At 36.8% G+C, this 22,291-nt stretch overlaps 1 protein-coding gene across 1 annotated transcript in view; it reads left to right on the plus strand.

Annotated features, from left to right (window-relative positions):
• The first annotated feature begins 2,343 nt into the window (after window positions 1–2,343).
• LOC140165653 (uncharacterized) overlaps window positions 2,344–22,291 on the plus strand; it is a 50,000-nt gene continuing 30,052 nt past the window's right edge. The window contains 2 exon segments of the mRNA XM_072188950.1: window positions 2,344–2,708; window positions 3,913–4,417. Of these exon segments, the coding sequence (XP_072045051.1) occupies window positions 4,199–4,417 (219 nt within the window). The 5' untranslated portion in view covers window positions 2,344–2,708; window positions 3,913–4,198.

Raw genomic sequence — 22,291 nt, forward strand, 5'->3', positions numbered from 1 at the left:
GATGGTGATGCACAGGGGGGGCCGGCCAAGATTGGCTGAATTTTGACGTTGTCATTGGTTTTACACGTAAACACAAAAATGTCTCAAATTATTCCAAAACTGTACGTATGTTATTAAGCACTATTTTATCAGTCTAAATCCGTTGAGGTTCGCCAGTGAACCTCATTGTAAGTACTGTTTTTTGAATGTTTTGTATGAATAACGCACGGTATGTTTATGATATGTACCTAAAATTTCCCCCATTGTGTATCGCGGTTCGCTTGGTCTAATGGTAACGGGTCTCGCCTGCGGTGCATAGGGTCCCGAGATCGAGTCCCGCTCACTCCCGGCTATAATTTTTTTTTTCTTCACATTTATTTTGAATCCGAAAGTATTTATTTTTATGTGAAAATTTATACATTCACTGAGAAATATATTTTGTGCATTTTTTTTCTGTAACGGGGCCAATAGAGCTAAAAACACAACTCAGCACGGGGCGTCCAATGTCCAGGCAGTGTTGCCGTCATATTGTCTGTTTTGTTTACGATATTGGATGTTGCCACAGTGAATAATGTAGTCCACCATCGTCTGGTGATGCATCTGAAGATGAGTTACTGGCGCCGCCTCGCAACATGCAGTAAAACCACCGAGTGAATCAAAAACTTGATTCATTCACCAAACATTGTTGGCAGATAAACTTTCACTTCATTTGCTTACGAAGAAGAAAAATTATGGAACTTTCTCTGATTCTTTGTTTGGACTAAGGCTAAGTTCTAAATTTTTGCTTACTCATATTCGCCAATCAAGCATGTCCAGAACGTGTTTTTATTGTGATTTTCATGACTTGAACCTTTACTGTTGATTTACGGAAAATGAGAGCGTTTTCTTTTTTATTTGAAAATGATACAATTTGTAGAAGGTAATCGCTGGTTTTTGTTTCTGTTCAATGATTATATTGCAATTATTTTTATTACCTTATTGTTAATTATTTAAGCATTATACTAGTAAAAGAATTGTGTCAAACATAATGAATGGAATGGAATGAAAGAATGAATGAATGAAATTAGTTAAATAAATAAATAAATAAATAAATAAATAAATAAATAAATAAATAAATAAATAAATAAATAAATAAATAAATAAATAAATAAATAAAATGATGAATGAATGGAATGTATGAATGAATGAAATTTATTAAATAAATAAATAAACGAATAAATAAATAAATAAATAAATAAATAAATAAATAAATATGAATATAATTATATTGAGTTGTTGATTACTTGGTTCAAATAAATAAATAGATAAAAAAAACACCATAATAATGAAACAAATTATGGAATAAATAAATAAAAATCGAATCTCTTAATTGCTATCAGCTGAAAATTAAATTTGGTTTCTATGTAAAATAAACCACTACTATATCTTGGTGTAGATTATTCATCACATCTGACGTCACAACATCATCTGATGCCTGACGAAGTCCGATGTTTTCGGATGCAACGTAGCAATGTGAGTTGCAAATTTTAGTTCCAGTATTAGATTTAATTATTTTACAAAATAAAATAAAACCACTACTAGAGTACTCGAGTAAGTTGTTTATTTCCAAATTAGGCTTAATGTATTTATACTACAAGATAAAGTTATTTATTTCCAAATTAGATTATTTATATAGATAGTTTGAATAAAAAATAAGTATCGTTTGAAGAACCAAAACAAAGAAAGATGCAATAAATAAATAACTGCAAGACTCGTGGTTTTATTAATTTGACGTCAACAAAAGTGTAACAAGAAAGAGTAAAATTACATTCTTAATTTTTCTCAAAATCATGTGCACCTTTGACCATATATATTTCAAGAACTGTTCGTATTATTCCAAGAAAAGAAACATGTGATTGTGGCTTCTTGATCATTTACCTGGATAACTCATTCACGATATTTTGGTGGACCGAGTTCCGCCTTAGTTACGAACTTAAAATCCAATGTTTACAGTGAATCATTCTTACAACCTCTTCGCTTTTAATTTTCCATTCATAACTTTTTGGGAGTTCCTCTGATTTGTGTTTCTAGTAATAATATTATAAATTATACAAACATATAGTTTGTAGCATCATTGATACCCAAAAATGATTTTATGAGTGGTTAATTATACAAGGATGAAGTTGCAAGCTTTTTGCTCAACTTGGCAAAAAAACGAGAACGTAATGAAAAATCAAAAAATGTAAACACAAGCAATACATATTTTCCTAAACCAAAAACAGTATACCACATTCTCTGTGACAAACCATTGGATGAGTGTGACATCACTGTGTCTCGTGTTCATTGGTCAATCCTGATGTAATTTCTAAAAATAGAATTTGACGTCATCGGACTCCCCGCGCAGCAGCTGTGATGGTGATGCCGAAAAAACCATGGCGTCTCGAATCGGATTTTCCAACGAGGACGGCCAAATCGGTGGGTTTGTAGGCTAAAATCGAGCGGAGAGCCTACGTGAAGGGGTGAAGGAGGAGGTGAAGGAATAGGAGAAGAGTGACGTGAAGAAAAGAACAAGAGACAAGGAAAGGAAAAGATATAAAATTGAATTTGTGGCAGTGGATGAACGTGGGAAAAGAAGACCGGCGATAGCAAACCTACGGTACGATATTGGACTAGGAGAAACAACAGCTTTAAAACGTACGTAACACACACAGCTGGGGAGAGTTTGACGTTCTCGATTGAATTGAGCAGTGGTAACAAAATCTATATTATTCTTTTGTAATAACGTGTTTTATAACTAGATGCATCCAGAAGTACTGCTTGAAACAGTTTAAAATGTTCAGCAAATTTTGTAGTAAAACAATATCAAATCGGTCGAGAAATATTGGTAACTTAAAATTTTAATTTGTATATTTTTTATTTTTATGGTCGTGCGAAAAAATAAACTCGAAGAGAAAATAGTAAAAGAAGCTCCTAAATCTTCTACATATTTGAAAAAAGTGTCTTCAAATTCTCAGTTAATTAACACAGACAGAATTTCAGAAAGATTGGTATTTTGGTTGATGACATAATTAGAATCTTGTGAGTTGTTCTGCCACGGGATTTCAAAACACGACAAGAATTTGCTTTGGCTCACGAGTCAGGAATTGTTATAATCAGACAAACAACTAAAATATCAATTATAAATGGACTTCATGGTGTTTAACTCCTATTTTTACGTTCACTAAAAAGAGCAACAACGATATTCCCCCTTCCCAACATCAGTGTGAGAAAGCAAGAGGGGGCCATACTAGGAATTTCATCACAGCTAGAAAACCAGCTTGGTCTGGCTCTGCACTGATCAGCTGAGTAGTGCTGGTTATATTTACGTGTGTGTAGTGATTGCGTTGATGATCGGTTGCATTGTGGAGGATGACTCATCGAGCAGTATTGCCGGCTAAATTTAGGCATTGGCCTCTTATGCAGTAATCAGTTATTACACTTCTCACATCACGAACACACACGGCTTGATCCAAGCTCTCAGTGCTTTGATCAAGAACCCTGGTTGTATAAGTTCACTATCATCAGTTTTCACTGTACGGCTGGTCCGCACTTGGAGCTGAGCACTGCAAAAGAGAGGTACATTTTATAGTTTTGTACATTGTCATAGCCATGATAGCATTGCAACCTCTCTCCTTTACCAAGTAGGATTTATTTGTGAAGTTGTTGACCTTGTGCCAAAGTGGTCCTGACACATCTGATCTTGAGGCAGCTTTCATGATATTGTCTTCAAGATTTTATCCTCAACATCAGTTTAGAATTTGTTGCTGGCAGATACTGTTAACTCAGTTGTGTACTTTATTTGTATAACACTTGTTCTCTATCAGTCTATGCAACTTTCAGCTTGAACTTTTACTCTGATGGTAGAGATATATTTTCATCAAGTAAATAATGCATCTATCTTCAATTTTTCTGCAGGTACATGAAGACCAGAAGGACTACCAATCTTTTATCTAAACGGAAACATACTTTCATCTAGAAGTGCCTATGTGCCACCTTATACTTGCACCAATAATGGACCATAACCCAATAAGGACATACAGCAAACAACCTCAGTGAGGTTGCAGAGGAGCCAAGCATCAGTGGTTGACTGTCATTCGTGAGGATTCATTTTTTGTTTGTGTGCGATAACTCACCAACTATCTTCATGCAGTTGGTACTTGAAGGTCCATCATACGAGCCCTTTGCATTTCGACAGCACAAAATGTCTGTTCCAAAGCAACCCCCTCCCACTCCTCCGAGTGGGCGAAGAACTCCGACGCTAGAGACCAAGGCATTAGCTGAGCGCCTCTTTGAGGGAAAACAGGAAAAGCTTGTACTAATTGATAGTAGATCGTTTATGGAGTATAATAACTCACATGTGTTAAACTCAGTCAACATAAGCTGTTCAAAACTCATCAAAAGACGACTTCAAACAAATAAGGTACGTATCTTAAAGGTGCCCGTTTTTTCTGCATGAATATGTTCCTATCTTCCTGTGTTGTTAAATTGGTGTATAAATTGTATGCATGTTTTCATTTTCTTAAAATTTGATGATTTATTTCCTGGCTGGAATACAGTTACAGAAGTTGTCAATTGATTGGGAAGCCAATTAAGGGGAAGATGACCAAATGAAATGGATGGCAATTGAGCTTTTCCAGTTATAATCTGTATACCCCTGTGGAAGACATGACCTTTATCTTCAACAAAGGGAGTGTACATTTCAAATGGGGTTACCTGATTGGGTGACTCCATTTGAAATCTACACCCCCTGTGTTAGAGATTTAGGTCATGTCTTCCATAGTGGGTGTATGTAGCTCATTGAATGGTCACCTGGCAGGTCAGGGCTGAATCACGATAATTCAACTTGAATGCAACTATTAAAAACATTAATTTTAACCCAGATTTTTTTAGGCTATGATGACATCGCTCTGTGGAATTCGTCCAGGTTCATTAAACATTGCCAAAATACATTGTCAGGGTTTCTATTTTTTGTCCCTGCCTTCCACCATGATAACGCCTACCTGTCTTAGTTGAACTGCAGTTGAATCATCAATATAGACCTATATTATTATGATGAAAAATAATATACTTCAAGAAGTATCTTGTACAGTGGGTCTTTCTTCAGGTCTTTTAAATTAATACAAAGGTCATCTGATTGTACACTGACTGACATTCTTCAAGTGACATTTGTAATCCAGACTTCATCCTAGCTTTATCCAGCACATGTTCAACACATCATCTTGTGGACTGAGTGAAATAAACACAGAAATGCTCAGTCATCCAAATTGAAATTCTTTCAGAACTTCTTAAGTCCACCAATTTGTGTATCATGCGTGGTGAATGTTGAATACACTCCTGAACTTCCCTCCAGAATAACTTTGCAATTAAAAAAGCAGAGACTTTCCAAACAATTGTAAATGAATTGAGTTGTTGCACATTAAGATCCCTTAAAATCGGACTATTTTGGCATTTCTGTCGCTAGCCGCAAAGAACTTTATTATTGCGCTTTGTAAAACATAGAAAGGTGTACATCTGCAGCAAATGTTTGAAAGTACTTTGAATTGGTAATTTGCAGTGATGCATACAACATGCCCAGTGCAGGTGCACCATTTGCCCCTGAACTCTAGATGACTTCTCGTTTTTGTCTCGCCTGAATGTTCAGGGAGAGACTTAGTAATCACTATGGTGTGTGTGTGTCCGTGCGTGTGTGTGTGCGTGCGTGTGTGCGTGCGTGTGTGCGTGCGTGCGTGTGTGTGTTCGGAAAAAGCTTGTGAACGCGTTATCTTGAGAACCGTAAGTGCTATGATGATGAAACTTTATAGGGGGTAGCATGACCAAAGGGTGTCGACCTGATTAGATTTTGAGCGCAAAATATGGTAATTAAGTACCTAATTTGCATAATTTATGCGTAATAAGCAAAATACCTTGTGAACAGATTATCTGGAGATCCGTAGGGGGTACAGTGACGTAACTTGGTGGGGAGGAGCGTGGCCAGATGTTCTCGACCTGATTAGATTTTCAGCGCAAAATATGCTAATTAAGTACCTAATTTGCATAATTTATGCGTATTTGATGCGTATCAAGCAAAAAAACCTTGTGAACAGCTTATCTGGAGATCCGTATGGGGTACAGTGACGTAACTTGGTGGGGAGTAAGCGTGGCCAGATGTTCTCGACCTGATTAGATTTTCAGCGCAAAATATGCTAATTAAGTACCTAATTTGCATAATTTATGCGTATTTGATGCGTATCAAGCAAAAAACCCTTGTGAACAGCTTATCTGGAGATCCGTATGGGGTACAGTGACGTAACTTGGTGAGGAGGAGCGGGGCCAGAGGTTCTCGACCTGATTAGATTTTGAGCGTAAAATATGGTAATTAAGTACCTAATTGGCATAATATATGCGTAATAAGCAAAATACCTTGTGAACAGATTATCTGGAGATCTGTATGGGGTACAGTGACGTAACTTGGTGGGGAGTTGCGTGGCCAGAGGTACTCGACCTGATTAGATTTTCATGAGGTCAAAGGTCACATACAAGGTCAAAGGTCAACTGAGGTCACCAAATCTTTTAATAATTAATTTTCAACTGTGCATCACATATCCCAATAACAACTTGATCGGTCATGTAATTAAGGAAATATGACGACTTTAAGATAGTCGCTTTCTTTGTAAAGTATAGCAAAGTAGCACTTTCAATGAGTGATAACTCGTAAAGGAAGCATCTTTCTGTTTTGATTGATTTGATGAAATAGCTCTTTGGTATTGCCAAATTTGATTTTTCAGCGCAACATACTTTATCCAATTTCGTGAGGTCAAAGGTCACATACAAGGTCAAAGGTCAACTGAGGTCACCAAATCTTTTAATAATTAATTTTCAACTGTGCATCACATATCCCAATAACAGCTTGATTGGTCATGTAATTAAGGAAATATGACGACTTTAAGATAGTCGCTTTCCATGTAAAGTATAGCAAAGTAGCACTTTCAATGAGTGATAACTCGTAAAGGAAGCATCTTTCTGTTTTGATTTATTTGATGAAATAGTTCTTTGGTTTTGCCAAATTTTTGGAAGGTCATTACGGGGTCATCCGAGGTCACTCAGGGGTCATCTGAGGTCAAGTTATTAAAAACTCGTATGGGCATGAAACTTGATGGGTACAGTCAACATTTCAAGGCAAATTTTGGAAGTTCATTTTGGGGTCACCAGGGGTCATCTGAGGTCAAATTAGTAAAAACTGTCGTATGGGCATGAAACTTGGTGGTTACAGTCATCATTTAAAGCCACATTTTTGGAAGGTCATTTTGGGGTCACCAGGGGTCATCTGAGGTCAAATTAGTAAAAACTGTCGTATGGACATGAAACTTGGTGGGTACAGTCAACATTTAAAGCCACATTTTTGGAAGGTCATTTCGGGGTCATCTGAGGTCAAATTAGTAAAAACTGTTGGATGGACGTGAAACTTGGTGGGTACAGTCAACATTTAAAGCCAAATTTTTGGAAGTTCATTTTGAGGTTACCAGGGGTCATCTGAGGTCAAATTAGTAAAAGCTGTCGGATGGGCATGAAACTTGGTGGGTACAGTCAACATTTAAAGCCAAATTTTTGGAAGGTCATTTCGGGGTCACCAGGGGTCATCTGAGGTCAAATTAGTAAGAACTGTCGTATGGTCATGAAACTTGGTGGGTACAGTTACCATCGGCCAGATAATCGTGCCCAGCCGATAACCGCCAAATTCATTTACCTCTCTACCAACAGTTATCGCAAAAGCAGGCGGTCACAAAAGCAGGCGAGACTCGTGGTTCGAGAACCGCCTTGTGTAGTCCTGAGCTCAGAAATATCACAATCAAATGATAAAGATTTTGTAAGTCATATAATACAGAATGTAATTTTTCAAGCTAAATTGCAATTTAATGATGAAATGGAGGCCTTGTTTTATTACGTATGGTTTTGGGAAAAGGGGGGCCACTAACTTCTTGAGCTCTGTACAAATTAAGTTCTAAGAGTAAATTGTTGTCAACTTGTAAAGTTGTAATATCTTTCTAGTATAACCTAAGGGCTAGAGGTATAGTCTAGATTCTGACAAGATCATTAGAGTGTTAGATGACATCAACTAAAGGACTTTGATTCGGATTAAGGCTGGGAACAGCACATCCATATACATAGAGTAGCATCCAACATCTGTTGGATTTAGGTCAACAGACTGATGATCTACATGTAGTTAGTGACTAAAAACCATAAACTATTTATTATTGATGAACATAGACAGCCCCTCATGTTCAAATTAGAAAATGATACATGATTTGGCAGCCAAATTTCATTTGTTCACTGCACGCTTGATCAAATACAGGTTGTCTGAGCACCTCCGTCAACCAATGATTGATTGTGATGTCGTGCAAATTTTATCTAGTTAACGGACAAGTTGACAATTTCTAGCCTTTTTTGAGCCATTCAGTCATGCAGGGGAGTCATTGGAAATCAGTGTATGTGGCTATAATGTTAACTGATGGATGAGTTCTGATCTATATGAACATCAATTGTGTTGGGGATTTTACAGTCAGGGTGTGAATGACACACTGTTGGGTTAGACGCTGATGACTCGCTGCACCCAGGCAAATCGCAACAAGCTGTCGCATGCGAGCTGCGGGCTGCTGACTCGTTGTCGCGACTGCGCTGCGGTGGACGAGAACCTTGGTGTCCTAGCTTGCTGCGTGGATGGTGACTTGCAATTAACCTGGATATCCATGTCCACCACATAGTGGTCACTTTCTGCAAGCACTGATTCATTTTGTGGCATCAGTTTGATCTGAGCTAAGCACAGGTGGTATTTCATCAAATACCAAAGAGTCAATCTGAAAAGACTGATAAAGTAGATCTGGAAAGCTGTTAAAAATGCAAAGCAAGATACAATTATATAAACCTTGATTTACATTCCAAAATTAATATTACGTACAATGTTGCTCGCATTACATATTTTCCAAACTTTACACTGTACATCATCATCATCATTTCTATGTTGCTGGACTAAGCAAACACTTTGGAATTAACAATAATTGGTGATTCAATAACATATGGTAGAGGCAGTTTTATTTGATATGAACAAAAAAGTAATTAAAGTATTTATGAGGTTTTTGACCAGTTGACAATATAATACAGACAGCCAATTGGGTTGCCAGTTTCATATTGTGATTGTTCTCTCATCAGTTGTCAATTAAACCATCAAATTGAAAGTCAGATAACAAATTGAAAGTCAGATATTACGAGGATCTTCTACGTACTGCCAGTGTCCACTGTTGTACATATTATACACTGAAGCATCAAGCATTTTCATCAACCAAAATTAGTTTGGGCTTACAACAATGTAGGTTGGACTCAGATTTTCAGTTGTAGTGCAAAATAACAAATTTGTACGCCTAAATTTCAAAGTTTACAATCAAATTCGCTTATTAAAGTCCATCACATACAAAGTACAATTAAAGGTAATGTATGAACTAGGCCTGGCATTTTCGGGTAATTTTGTACCCGGGTACCCGCCGCAATTTTCGGGCAGGTAACCGGGTACCAAATACAAAAAAAAAAAAAAAAAAAAAATTTTTTTTTTTTTTTTAAGTTTTTTATTTTTTTGGTTTTGTAGTGTCCCTGGACCTAGACCTAAATGCCAGGATCATTCATGGTTGACCTAAAAAAAAAAAAAAAAAAAAAAAAAAATTTCAAGATATTTTGTTATTTTTTATATGAAAATTGATAATTTGTATTCATGTCATAGTCTATTAATGATTTCAAAATGTATTGAATTTGAATGCATTTTGAAATCATTAATAGACTATGACATGAATACAAATTATCAATTTTCATATTAAAAATAACAAAATATCTTGAATTTTTTTTTTTTTTTTTTTTTAGGTCAACCATGAATGATCCTAGCATTTAGGTCTAGGTCCAGGGACACTACAAAACCAAAAAAAAAAAAAAAAAAAAAAAAAAAAAATTTTTTTTTTTTTTTTTTTTTGAATTTCGGTACCCGGGAGGTATTTCCTACCCGGGTAATGTAATCTCGGCGGGTACCCGTTTACCCGACCGAAAATGCCAGCCTTAGTATGAACAGCCCAAGCAATGGTCAAAGCTTGCATTTCATTGTACAAAATCATCAAAATGTAATTAACAAAATGGAAATCTGTTCCTCCTCATTTACGTGCATTAAAAAAAGTTGTCCCTATCATGTCAAATGAAACCCACACAATTAAATCTGGCCAGGGACTTGTTAGAATTCAATAGCTCTTGAATATCACTGGGGTAGAATGCAGCAACAATGATACATCTAGTGCTGCGTGGTGGTGCTATACCCCAATACCGGCCGGTGTACATGCACCTACGTACACTCAAGAAAAGCCACTAAAGAGGAGGATGAGTCACTTCATGTTTGCAAATATATCACGCCAATCCACTCCTTGATGCGCGTATGCGTTCATGAATTATTAATCAGCCCACCACCGGAAAGTCATAACTTGCACGGCTATTGGAAAGATGATGGGGCTCGTAATAAACGGATACCCCAGCTCAGCTCGTACAGCCGTAAAGTGAGCTGGGTTTCGTTGTATGCTACAAGCACTGGTAATTGGCAGGCCTGGGTGCGTTAAGAAATTGTAGTGTAATTTTTCCTCTTTTTTTTCTCCCCCTTCTCGCTCGTTTTCTCCAATGGTGACTGTGCACTCCATTTGAGATGGAATACGTAGCCTTGAGGGTTATTTGCATGGTGATTGTTCTGTGAGAAACGCTAGCCTGAGTACGATGAACTTGGGGCGGGGATAATAGAGAGATATGGGTGAAGTGCGTACCGTTGGGTTGCGTGAATCTACTACAACCACGAAGGGCCTTTTGCAGTGATCAATGCCATGAAAAGAAGTTAAATTTAATCAAAATCATATTAGCGCAAGGCTTGACTTGGAGTGAGGGAACAATAGAGAATTGTTTGCTGAATCGAGTAGCAAAGGAAGGGCCTTGAATTATCCAATCTTTCCTATTTTTTTAGCTGGAGTCCATATTTTCTTGAATAATATTGGAGTTAATTTGTTGTGAATGCGTTACTTCATCTTACCGGTAGCGGAATTGAAGTCGCTATGGTTACTTGAGTGCTGGGTCACAGTGAAAATAAAATTGTTTCTTAAATTACAACAATTTAATAAAGCAATATTCTTTGCGTTTAAAAAGCAAGGTTACAAAATGCAGGCAAGGTGTAATATTAAATTTCCATATCTTTTTTTGCACTTAAATTTCGTCACAGATTTCACCCGTCGCTGCATCCTCGCTGCACTCTAAATTTTGTATTATTTGATAGAAGCTTTTTTGCATTGGGCCATGGCTGAATACATAATCAGCATAATCACAACCCTAACCCTTACCCATTGTAGTCCCTAACCCAACTCTAACCCTAAGCTTTTACCCTGACCCTATCCCTAAAATCTAACCCTACAATGAGTGTACAAACTGATACATGTACGATCCCTGATTCGGCACTTATAATGCCATTACATCAAATTGACTAAAAATGAAGGAACAAAGTGACACTTTCCACCAACAGCACCTCCACCTACAAACCCCCTCAAACTCACCCCCCCCACACACCCCCACCATGAGGCAGAGGATTCAGGTTGCAAGCAACAGGTCTCTCATCTCATTTTGGTGATGATTTAATGATAATCCAATCTCATGTATCTCATTGGGTGTGGTGTAATTAGTCGACTTGCACATGTGTAACTTAAGCCACCAATCATGCTTAGTCATTATATACCATGCCCCAGAACATGCCTGCGTAACCCGTAATCCTAATTTTTAATACCCGATTGGTCATCATAGTAGTTTTTATTTTCATAATGAAATTCCAGACTGGATACAAGATCTTGAGTTTTGAGCTAAATTATAAAAATAAAAGGAGCGAGATGATGGTGTGCAGTGTCATCTTCAGTGTATGGAAACGGGATTGTGTAATATGAGCAGGTCTTTTATTGTCAATGTTATGAGTGTATGATTGAAGTACAAAATGTATGGTAGCGGGCACTTCTCTGGTATGCTACATGTCCTATATATAGGAATTAACAATCGGATGCCATTTCACTGTTTGCCATTGTATCATTTGGCTATTTACTCCTTTGGTTTAAGGTTAGGATTTACATTTTATATGGGTTAAGGTTAGGTAAGTTTACTGTTTGGGCAGAGCTGGTTCAGTGCTGTATGATAGTGATACTCTGAAGTTTAATAGTCCAGTAGAGTGAGTGATTTGAGCTCGTTTGTAAAAGGAGGAACTGAGCCAGTTCTAGGTTAGAGTGAACTAAGATTTAGGGCAGGGCAAAGAGATCAAATTACAAGTGCAAAAATGGGAGAGAACAAGTGTCTAGTGTTTAGTCTGTTGCCCTCATTTTAAATTGATGTTCAAAGTTATATAGACACCATTTGTGTAATCAATTTATACAATTCATGAATGTCTTTAGAGCCTTTAATAATACCCATGTATTTGACCCATGTATTTGAACACATCAAACTTTGCAAATTTTAATAAAGCACAGCAGAAATTATACAGAGTGATATAGCAATATTTTAGGACTGGTAATGTATGAGTAATATGCCCCTATTCAAACAAGACCCATGTACATTTAATTGCATGGGTAACCAATCATCAGTGATTAATAAATCAAACATAACGAGAAATATGAAGATCATTTACATCACACTGGGGTTCAGTGATATATGATCAGATGACTGACCAAAGGTCTTGTAAATGAAAGTGATCGTATGCAAATATCGAGGCCTTTCAAACTTTTTTTTTCTTCGTCCGTCCAAGATGATGAGCATTGAACCTTGGACTAGGTAATCAGGGTATTAAATGCCATTATTCTCGGCAATGAAGTAAGAACAGCAGTAAGCCTGCAAAGCAAATAATTCATCCAATTTTGAACTGAATTTTCAAGTCTAGGTTTTGTGATCTTTATTTTCCATTCCAATTGTTTTTCAAATTCCACAAATACATGTAAATAGCGTTTAGTACCGATACAGTTACCCAGGTCTTCTTATGATGACTGGGTGTTGTCGAGTTTGCACACCCACACTGATTTTGCGTTGCCCCAATCTTAGACCGTTTCGGGTTCAAAATCCTAACCACAATTGAAAATGTACAATACACAACAATATATTTTGCAACTTTTGGGTGAAAGAGGATTATTAATGTTACTGTATGACCTTTACAAAAAAGTATGTGAATTTCAACCCCTAAATAATATGATTCTGTACATGTTTTACTGCCGTTCTAATGTTCAGCTCTCCATTTATTGATTTGATTATTTCACAGCGTCAGATAATTGGGTTACTCCACCATTTGTTGTGTAATTGGAATAATTTCAGTGTCTGAATAAAAATGGTGTATATTTCTTCCGATGATATCACTCTTTCACTTTTCTGAAATCAGCAGACCGTGTCCACCAACACAAAATTATTCACTATGAAACACAATGGCCTCATCCCAATGGCATAGTTCAATAACCTCAATTAAACACTCATGGTACAAATTTGACCTCAAGTTGCAGAGTATGAGTTTTTGTACCCAAATTTTCAAAGGTCATTCAGTGAATGTACAAATGTATTGGGGTTAAAGAACTGTGCCCTGATACATGAGCATGTTGTGGATCCTAGTGATTTACACTCAGTCAAACTGCGTGTTTCTACTGAGGGTAAAATTCCGGGCCATGCCGTGCCGTGCCGTGCCGTGCCGGGTAACGAGCCCAGTAGAAACGACTTGGGGTAATCGGTTGCCGTGTCATGCGGGTCATGTGCTCGCCTTTCGTGATCCACCTCTTGAGGTGGATCATGCCGGTCAAAGCGTGTAATCTGCGCAGTAGAAACGAGCCGTGTCATCGGTTGCCGGGTCGAGGTCATGCGTGTTGCAAAAATAACGCGATTTATATTCTACTTGTATAGTCTAGCTTAGGCCTATGATGTAGTAGGTTCCTTCTTTCCGATATTATATACACTGGACACATGTGTGACTCGCATGAACTTGATGAAGTAAAATGGATATGACTTTACTTAGTCTAGGCCTACTTCTTTATAGGCCCCTAGTTAATGAGTTGGTTATATCTTTATAATTAATGAGTTGGTTATATATGAGCTGTAAATTAATTATCATAATAGCCAATTACTAGATCCACTGGTAAATTAATGCAAATTGGATTTTACGAAAATACTAAATTGTGATTGTAGGTCATATGCCATGAGCTGCCATCCGTAGACATAGACATTTAAATTTAGGATATAATTAACCGTCAAATCTGTTTTCCGTACTTCGGTTTACAGGAAAAAAAATGCCGTGCATAAATGCGAGACACGGCTTTCTGGTCTCAGTAGAAACAAGCTGGGTAACGGTGGCCGGATTATGATCGGTATTTTGTGCCCGGAAAATAGCGGGTCAAAAAGCCGTACGCTCAGTATAAACACGCTGAAAGACACATTGGGATCTTGTCATTGACCAATTGCATTGGGTGACACATAAAGTATAGAATATAAAGGTTACAAGAGTATTGTGAATCACCATGGACAACTATGTGTCTTATTGTTTTGCGGCCTATTGTTTTGCTATTGTGCCATGTCATTATAAACAAGTCCTCACTTGTATCACAACCTCCAAGGCCACAGTTCATGTACATGTGTGTTGAGTAATGCAAACTGAGCCACCTTTGGATGGTGTATGATCATAATTTCACAATCTTAATTATGATCCAGGGATTTAAACTCCAGATCTCAAGTTCAGCAATGTCAACAATGAATGCAATGCAAAGCATCTCATTTATTTCACTAGGATCCACAACATGCTCATCTATCAAGGCACAGTTCTTAAACCCCAATACTTTTGTACATTCATTGAATGACCTTTGAAGATTTGGGTACAAAACTCATACTCTGCAACTTGAGGTCAAATTTTGCACTATGATTATGTAATTGAGGTTATTGGACTATGCCATTGGGATGAGGCTATTGTGGTTCATAGTGTTTCTTGTGGTTATGTGATGTCAAATTACTCTAGACATTATTATGTCATACTAGATAGGGAAACCCACCCTAGTGATAAACGTCATCTCAGTGATGACTTGCCCTCAATTGATTCAAGTATACATACAATGGTGAGGTATGTAGGCTTATTGATTTCTCCTTTTTGTCGATAAATATGATAAAAGACTTTAAGTCCAGGCACAATACTGGCACCTTGCCCCGTTATTGTTCAGCTTGCCTGGATAACTTGGCAAGGATTGTTAATTCCCTCTAAACTTCCCAGGACAGTCCGACATTCTTCTTGAATCAGTCACCATTGGCCATATAGTACAAGTTCTCACTGCCTGGCACAGTGTTGTTTTATGTGGGCCCGGTAACCAGGCAGCAGGAACTCCGAAGTGCTTGGTCTGAAATTTTTATCCCAATAAGTCAGTTTCTTTTTCGATAGCTGACTGACCACCAGTTGGACTACCCTTGGATGTGAGGTTTGCTTACTGGATGTAAATGGTATGCTGTGGTTTATTCTGGTGGTAGAACTGATTGGTAACACTCGTGAGAACTGTATTGGTCATCATGAAATCAGATGCTATCTAACAGAGATGAGAAGGATATATGAGATTTTCTAGATGATACATTTTGTAAAAGCAAGGAATATTTCTTATGATATCATTTTTTGACAGTCAAGTTTTAATGTAAGCAACAAAATATCTAAATTGGAATAATGTGTGCCTTTTCTTGTGAAGTGTGATGTGTGGACTTTTTCTGGGTGTGTACTACCAGGTGAGTTACTGGTATTTTCCTACCGGTACTTAAATTCTTTGTTCTGATTTAAACTAGCAAGTTGTTACAAAGTGTATACAAATGGATCAGGAAAGCTTTTGAAGTTTGAATGTCATATAGGCTGAAAGGAAAGAAACCAGGGCAGTAGACTTAAACAATTATGAAATAGTTTTTGCCAATAATGAGCCAAGTTTTCTAATCTGTGCCATATATCTTGATCAGGATATAATTGGAATAAAAAGCAAGAACACATAGTTACTTAATGCTGTCATTTTAAAACCAGGATATCTTTCAGTTTTACTATCCAACCCTGAAAAGATCACATGCCTATATTGGGTGGAGAGAACTAAGTGGTTTTTGATTGCGTCTTCCGTGAACGTGCACGGTTGCCACAAATTTCAGCTCGAATCGTGGGTCAAATCTTCGAAAAGTCACCCAATTTTCTCTAACTATTGGTTTCTATGGGACAGGAAACTATTGGAATTCTCAGGAGCCAATATCGAAAAGTTGCCTTTTTTTCTTAACCATTGGTTTCTGTATGTATATATGAGACCAAAATGACAGGAAAGGGTCAAAAGTTGTGGGGAAAATCTTCAAAAGTCACCCAATTGGGCTGCCAACCCTGTCTAGAGCAAGCCAGGTGAAGTGCAACCCTACTACATGTATTGGGAGTCACTCACCCGGCAGGTTCGTCACCTTTTTCAACTTTTTTGTTATACAATTCTGTTCTTTTTGTGTGTATGCTTGACTGGTTTGTTAGTGGTATGGCGTGATTTTGGATCTATAAAAGGTCTTCCCTTAAGTGATAGGTTGCCAAAAAAGGAAACTATTTAGTCCAACGATTGGGCTTTATCGGTGTTGTGTTCCACGTGCCTTTTGTTAACGCTGAACTTGAGTTTATAGCGAACAATATATTCAAAGCGGGGTCTGAATGGGTTCTGTAGTTGTATGCTGTGTATTGTGTTCGAGTATTAGTCTTTTGACAGATATCAAGGGTAGGGTGAGAAAAATGACACATTGGAAAAAGTTGTGAATCTGGGAAAACGAGGAAAGCCTTGCAGAGTTATGACAAGTACAGTGGCATAATCATTTTATATGGTCAATCTGCTTCTGTGTGTATAAAATTAAGATTTCATTTCTCTCATTATGACCGTGCAAGGTAGTTGGACAAATTTCTAAATTATGTTATCACCAATTCAACAGGATTCCGTGACAATCAAGGGGTGTTTCCTCATGCCAGGCCAAATTTAGCATTGATATCTTATCAATTATGCAAATATTGTTATTGATATTATGATTAGAACCGAAAGATATGAATGAATAACGTAACACCGCACCGCTTTGTCGGTCAGCGAAGTTCAGTGAACTATTGGCCCAAAGTTGTGTTCATGAAATTGAGGTGAAGGTGTTAATCAGAGTTCAAAATTAAAATACAAAGTCCTTCTAGGTGGACCTGTAAGGTTAGCTCATGTGTACAGCTCTGGGATCAAAAGCTACACAATGGCTACAGGGTTCACTTCTGAAGGACTTGTGCTGTGTTAAATTTAATCATGGCTTTTGGCATACATAAGCCATAATGTTTGATAATGCAAAGTGTAATTATGCAAGTGAAGATTGGTCAATTCTGCCAATTTATGCAACCTCACTTTCTGTTGACTGTTCCAGTTTTGGAATGGACTTTGCTTTGCCTTTACGTTGTCATCGTAGTACTATTAATAGGACCATTACATTAGGATAGAGACCAATTCTGTTAAATCTTGCCAGAGGGATGAAATATTACTAAATTATCCTGAGGAAAAGTAAAAAATATGACTCATTTTTTTTAAAAGTAAAATTGTCATTTGACAATAACCAGAATTTGACCTAGAATTTGCATGCAATTAAGTTATTAAATATTAATTACTTGTCAAAATTCAGTTTTTATATGGGACAGGGTGAATTGAAATATACCTGGTATTTAAGGTATGGTCCTTATTAAGCCCATATTAGGTGACTCATCCCTCTACTTGTCTTAATTAAATATTAATTAATTGACGGCCTCTTCATATGACACCAGTGACTGTCATTAGACATCAGTTGAAATTAGCTCGGGACATTTATGCAATGCAGATGGTACTGCAGTTCAATTTATGCCTTCAAATAGTTTTATCTGTGCTATGTATCAGATCAAGTCAACTGACCTTATGCAGCTAAGACATACAGTTAGAACCGAAAGATATGAATGAATAACGTAACACCGCACCAATTACAGAACTGTAATTGGTAAATTCTTGTAGATTTGCCCCGTTCTTTACTTCATTATATGCACACACTCATTTTTTCCAGCAAGTAGATCAGCAAAGTATCATTTATTTGTGCGTAGGAAACCAAATTTAAGTGCCCAATAGTCTGGGTTGCATAATTCAGCAACTTTGGACAAGCACTACCCACATCATCCACACACACCCACAGTCACCCCACCCCTGTACCTCTAACAACCAGCTCTAACTGCTTGCATACTTTGAAATCCATGATAGCAATTTTCAAACTGACTTAATGAAAATTAAGTTGTGTGCATGCACGCGTATTGACTCATTTTTGCACCATTTAACATGTTTGTATTTCTAACATTCAACATTTAGATAGCCATATTGAAGCTTGTATTAAGCAGGTGCTCAAGTGGAAACTGTATTTGCTATAGATGAGTAGTAAGGTGTGACTCATTTTTTTCATATAAACGAGTCTCATTAAAATCATACACATAAGCACACACTCTCCTACCAAAATTGATTTATGTCAAAACAAATTGGCGCGTACCAAAACAAATTTTCACTTTTTCGGTAGATTGATTTATGGTATGTTTGTAGAACATGAAATGAAAATAGGAAATGTTCAATATATTTGCTTAGAAAATAAATTTATCATGGCTCCAGATCTCTAGCTCTGAACCATCCTTTGGAAAACAAAACCCCTGATGACACAACTCCGTCCTGATTTGAAGGATTCTTGTAGGTGAAATTCAGCAATACTGGTGTGTTAAAAGATCGTTGTTAAAGAGCTCCTGTACTAGCAGCAATTTGCCCTCAGCGATTTTATACTGGCAGTGACTCAGTTTGTCAACTGACCTGGATGGTTGCTAACAGATAAGATAAATGGGATAAAAATTACACATTTTGGGATATTTTTCTTCTTTTATTTTTCCGGCTGGCAGGTATATGATGATAGAATTGCCGTTGGGGAAATAACTGCATCATCCCAAATCAACGTCGTGACTCAGAATTGAAGGTGACCTTAATTCGGGGTAGAAGAGGCCAAATTTGGGATTGGGAATTTTGCTAGTTGTGCATAGCGCTGGATGTAGTAATGTGGAAGCTCTAGCGTGTACCTCATGTTATATTGCATCCGCTAACGGATTTTGACTCACCAATTTGATATTTTATCTATGAATAATGCACAATTTACATACAATTCTGAAGGCAGTATGGATTCCTGAAGATTAGTTCACTGTGCAGTGATTATTATTTGTGAAACAATTGGGCTATTCCAGTTGAAATCCATACTACCTCTGTGGAAGATTTTGGAAATATCTTCCACAGGGGGAGTGTGTTTTTCAAATGTAATTGGTCAGAGTTATTCATTTGAAACCCATACTCCCCTGTATTATGACTTTACCTATATCTTCCACAACTGGAGTAAGTATTTCAAATAGAAGTTACCGAATTGTGTATTCTATTCAAATTTGATACTCCCTCTGTGGCAGACTTGGAGCTAAATCTTCCACAGGGGTAGTGTGGATTTTAAATGGGATAGCCCAATGTAAGACTGTGGAAGTTGAATTTTTGCGACAAATTACAATCCAAAAATAACATGCATGGTACTGTGTCTTGTACGTCATTGTAAAAACTATAACCGTCAATGACTATGGAAAATGCATTAATTAGTGGTATTTTCTGCTAATTACATTGACAAATTACACATGAGGTCAACACCATGACTCACCTTCCATGTGTTAATTTTCCAAATAAATTTGATAGATTTTTGTATAAAGATCGCATTGTAGACCTAATTAGATTGATCAGCTTCAAACCCCATCAAAGAACAGCAACGAATCATTTGGTGACTCATTTGGAATAAATGACCATCAAATTACGATCTACCTCTGAACAAAATTGAAGGAGAGGATTGTATTATGGGAAGGTCAAAGGCCTTGAGGTCATTTACATACAAATTGCTCAAAATTTATATTTTTGCATGAGATTTGTGGATTGAGAACAGTTTGTGGCAGTAAGTGATGCAATTTTTGTTGTCAAGCAATACATCAAATGCTAATTATGTAAATTAATGTAAATTTTTGTGGTGCAAAAAGTCCTTAAGTGTGTGTTTTTTTTCGTTTGCAAAATATTGGGATTTTTTACAAATTTGAGGAAATATTTGATTTTATGTGCCTGTGGTGTTGTGTATAAATATGATAGTAGCTACAAGGCAGAATAGTCATTACCTTGATATTTAGGACTATTTTGAACAGATTCAATGAAAACTAGCCCTTGTGTATAAGCTTGTGTACATTTTGCCATTGGCAAATATTTTTAGGCTATTTTGTGTGATTTGGGGGCTAATCTCACTTAGCCCTGTGTATTTTGATTCCTGGTACAAGGTCTTGTATTAGTTCAGTTTTCTGAATTTGAATAGATAGGTCAGTGAACTGAGTAACAGGGGATGAGCATGCAGCGGACCCCTCTTGCAAAATTAATTTTCTGTTATGATTAATGCGAAATCTAGACAAAATCAAGTGAATGAATGATGCATGGTATTAATATTTAACCAGAATCTGAGACAACCAGACTCTGTCTATTTGTTTATCATTGGGAAATCTAGTTGTAAACAAAAACAATGATTCATCTGTCTCTAGGTGGTGCAATATATTAGCAAATACTGAAAAATTAATCATACTTTTATGATTTGTACATTGTACCATATAGTGCTTGCATGCTGTACATGTGTAGCACATACACACCCTCATAATTCATTCATTATCAAATTTATAGCAATCACTCCTCCTTTAGAGTGGTATAGTCCAATCTATTTATAGTTCATGATGTCATTAACCTTGCCATTTATCTGTCTTTGCATCGTATCTTCCAATCTCATCCTTTTGCTGCAAACTGACGAGATATCTATTGAGGCCTGTCGGATAGCGCTGGCACCTTATCAAATAAAAGCTCATCAAATGCACGTATTATTTGCTTCAATTTCAGGAAGATTTTGTCTCTCTTCTTGATGTACTGAATCTCACCATGGTATGACCAGTGTATCATCTTTATCAGTGTGTCACTGCTATGTTTTCGATGTGCTGTCAAAAAGTCACTCATTTTGGCAGCTGTAAAAAGAAATTAATCCAAATTCAGATACATCTCACTACGGACAACAATGGCCTCATCCCAATGGCATAGTTCAATAACCTCAATTAAACAATCACAGTGCAAAATTTGACCTCAAGTTTAAGAGTATGAGTTTTTGTACCCAAATTTTCAAAGGTCATTCAATGAATGTGCAAATGTATTGGGGTAAGAACTGTGCCTTGATAGATGAGCATGTTGTGGATCCTAGTGTCTACACCTTTCAGGTTTCTTAGGTGGGATACACATGAACAAAAAGTGAATTGATCAATATTTGAAGGAATTTCATGTGCAGGTCTTTAGATGACAGATGTCTGCAGGGTTGTTAATAATGTCCTTTATGTCCTTTGTAGCAGTGTTAAATGATTGATTTGATAGCTGAAGATTTGAACCATATTAATGTCAGTTTTTGACTTTAAAAAAAAATCAATTACCGAACTAACAAGATTTGAAAGCAGAGGATGTGAACCATATTTTAATGTCAGGTCTTGACTTATCAATTGCCAAACTTACATGATTTGAAAGCTGATGATTTGAACCATATTAATGTCAATTTTTGACTTTTATTTAAACCAAACTTACATTTATATGCCTTCAATCTATCTGACAGAAGTGACAACATGAAATATACGTGAAGAAATCATAATGTACACAGAATAACCCACAGCAGCTGAAGGGAGTATCCCATCATGCATTGCAGTCTATCTGCGTGCTCCATAGCAAATGCATACAAACTTATACAAAATAAAAGTACGAGTCGCTTAAATATTGAGAGCTATGGATAGTTTCACAATACTTTAGAGATCATATTTTTTCAAACAAAAGTCTAAGCTGCCCTGATATAAGAGAGTAATTGAAAGTTGAAGTGAGGGATTTTATATACAATTTCTATGGCATGTGCAGTTCTACTATGATACTGCAGAGCATGATGGGATACACCTATCAGCTGCTGTGAGAATAACCTAAATTCATCATTCCATGCATGGTCCTAATCATTGATGCGGTAATTTTCCCCACGCTTTCCCTTCATATATTTCAAATGATTCACTGATTTCACAATATGAATTGCTAATGATTCATATTTTATTTGATTGGAGACCAATGTGTTTTGCATCAGGTAGTACACT

Source organism: Amphiura filiformis, chromosome 12, assembly GCF_039555335.1.
Source record: "Amphiura filiformis chromosome 12, Afil_fr2py, whole genome shotgun sequence".
Classification (NCBI taxonomy): Eukaryota; Metazoa; Echinodermata; class Ophiuroidea; order Amphilepidida; family Amphiuridae; genus Amphiura; species Amphiura filiformis.